The sequence below is a fragment of the Seriola lalandi genome, unplaced genomic scaffold, assembly GCF_002814215.2.
Source record: "Seriola lalandi dorsalis isolate HSWRI2012SDOR001 ecotype SW California unplaced genomic scaffold, Sedor1 jcf7180002001748, whole genome shotgun sequence".
NCBI lineage: Eukaryota > Metazoa > Chordata > Actinopteri > Carangiformes > Carangidae > Seriola > Seriola lalandi.
Window position 1 is genome coordinate 1 of NW_019472406.1, and position 1737 is coordinate 1737.

The 1737-nt window shown below is 38.0% G+C and overlaps 1 protein-coding gene across 1 annotated transcript; it reads left to right on the forward strand.

The window, feature by feature from the left end:
* Positions 1-182: 182 nt before the first annotated feature.
* Positions 183-1724, forward strand: LOC111664760 (afadin- and alpha-actinin-binding protein-like; the record flags this gene model as incomplete). The annotated part of the gene is made up of 5 exons (XM_023419498.2): positions 183-352; positions 675-878; positions 1152-1262; positions 1384-1519; positions 1645-1724. Coding segments are annotated over 5 exons (701 nt in total), but the record flags the coding sequence as incomplete, so codon positions are not given.
* Positions 1725-1737: the final 13 nt, after the last annotated feature.

The following is a 1737-nucleotide window of genomic DNA, read 5'->3' on the forward strand; positions in this document are numbered from 1 at the left end:
TTAACTGAAGCACAACGGTACAGTTTGGTATCTTGAGTAGTTGTTTGCAGGTGAATGCTAATCTCAGTTTTTGTGCTAAGAGTAACCTCAAGTCATTTTAACATTTTTATATGAAGTGTTTTCCTTTCCTTGTAAAGCATTAACAAATTAGTATAGGCCTATGTAATGTATATATCTGACAGACATTTTTCTCCCTGAAGTCAAGGACATTCACGGCAACTCCGCTGAATGTAGAACATCCCCCTTGAGGCAGCTTAGCCAATCATCGCTGCCAGTTCACAGAAACTCCTATGTGCTCAGTACCTTCTGCACAGAGCACAATGTGCAAGAATGTCTATCACACATCAATCAGGTTGGTAAACTTGTACGTATCTGTGATGTAGTTTTAGTACAATTGGTGATTTGGAAACGCTCATGCTTAGTGGTTTGAGACATGTACGATATGACTGCAGTCTCCTGAGTTTGATATGGCTGGGTTGAGAAAAGCCTAGAAATAATCAAAATAACCCATTTAAAACCTGATGAAAAGGCTTGTTTTCTGTGATTTTTGTATATATAGAATGTATACTGTAAGTACTGAAATGTAGAGTTTAAATCTACCCTCAGACAGCACTGATTCAAAATGTTTCAGTTGCTCCATTTTTTTCTTTTCAACTATACTCTCGCTTTTACAGGAGGTGTCATCTCTTGGCCTCCCACCAGTTTGGACGGAGTTGGCCGACAGCTCAGACCTAAATGTTGTGGCAGTGCTAAATTGCATGTATGACCTGATTCAGCTGCATCGCAGGGGCGTCCGAAACCTGGAAAACATGGAAGTGGAGCAGCTAAAGTCCAGCAGCAATGTGGACTACCTGCAGCTCACCAGCACTCGGTTAAAGGTACAGTAACATTTATACCCAGTGATTCCCTCATATTAATATTGTATTCAAATACAGAAACCCAGATAAAGCCTTTAGTAATCCAGCCTGCAATAGATGCTAACAAGAAAAAGGATGAATTATAGCTAAAAAAACCTTGAAGCACACACCTGCTTTTGAGAGTCCTGCTTCTTCTTGTCACTACTGACTGTATTTTCTTGTGATGAAGTTGTATTTGATAAGTGTTCATTTCAGCATTTTGGTCACAGTGACCTTGTTATTCTGTTATTATAGGAGCAGCTTGAACTTTCCAAAAGAGAAAACACAGGTCTCCTTGAGAAAGAACGGCAGCTACAGCAGAAAGTGAAAAGTTTGCAGAACTGCCTGAAGAATGAAAAAGAAGAGGTACTTTCTTTGGAAAAACTGCTTCAGACAATGTTGAGTGAATTCACAGAGTCCTCTGTCTGTGTATAAGCATGACAGTTTTAACAGTAATTTAAAAATTAACAACTTGTTTGATTTCCAGGTGCAAAAACTTCAGAATATAATTGCAAGTCGTGCCAGTCAGTACAATCATGAAATGAAAAGGAAGGAAAGGGAATTTAACAAATTGAAAGAACGTCTGAATCAACTTCTGGTTGACAAAAAGGAGAAGAAACAAGGTGAAAAATCTTAATTCTTTACATTTTGATATTAAACCATATTAAACCAGTGTTTTGTATATACAAAATTGGATTCCAAAGGCACTTTCTAATTCTTCTTTCTGTTTGTCATTCTTGCTTCAAAGCCATTGATGTATTAAACAGAATCGGAAGAGCTGATGGGAAGAGAAGCCTTTGGAAAACTGAAAAGACAGAGGCAAAGTAAGATCAGTTCTTGT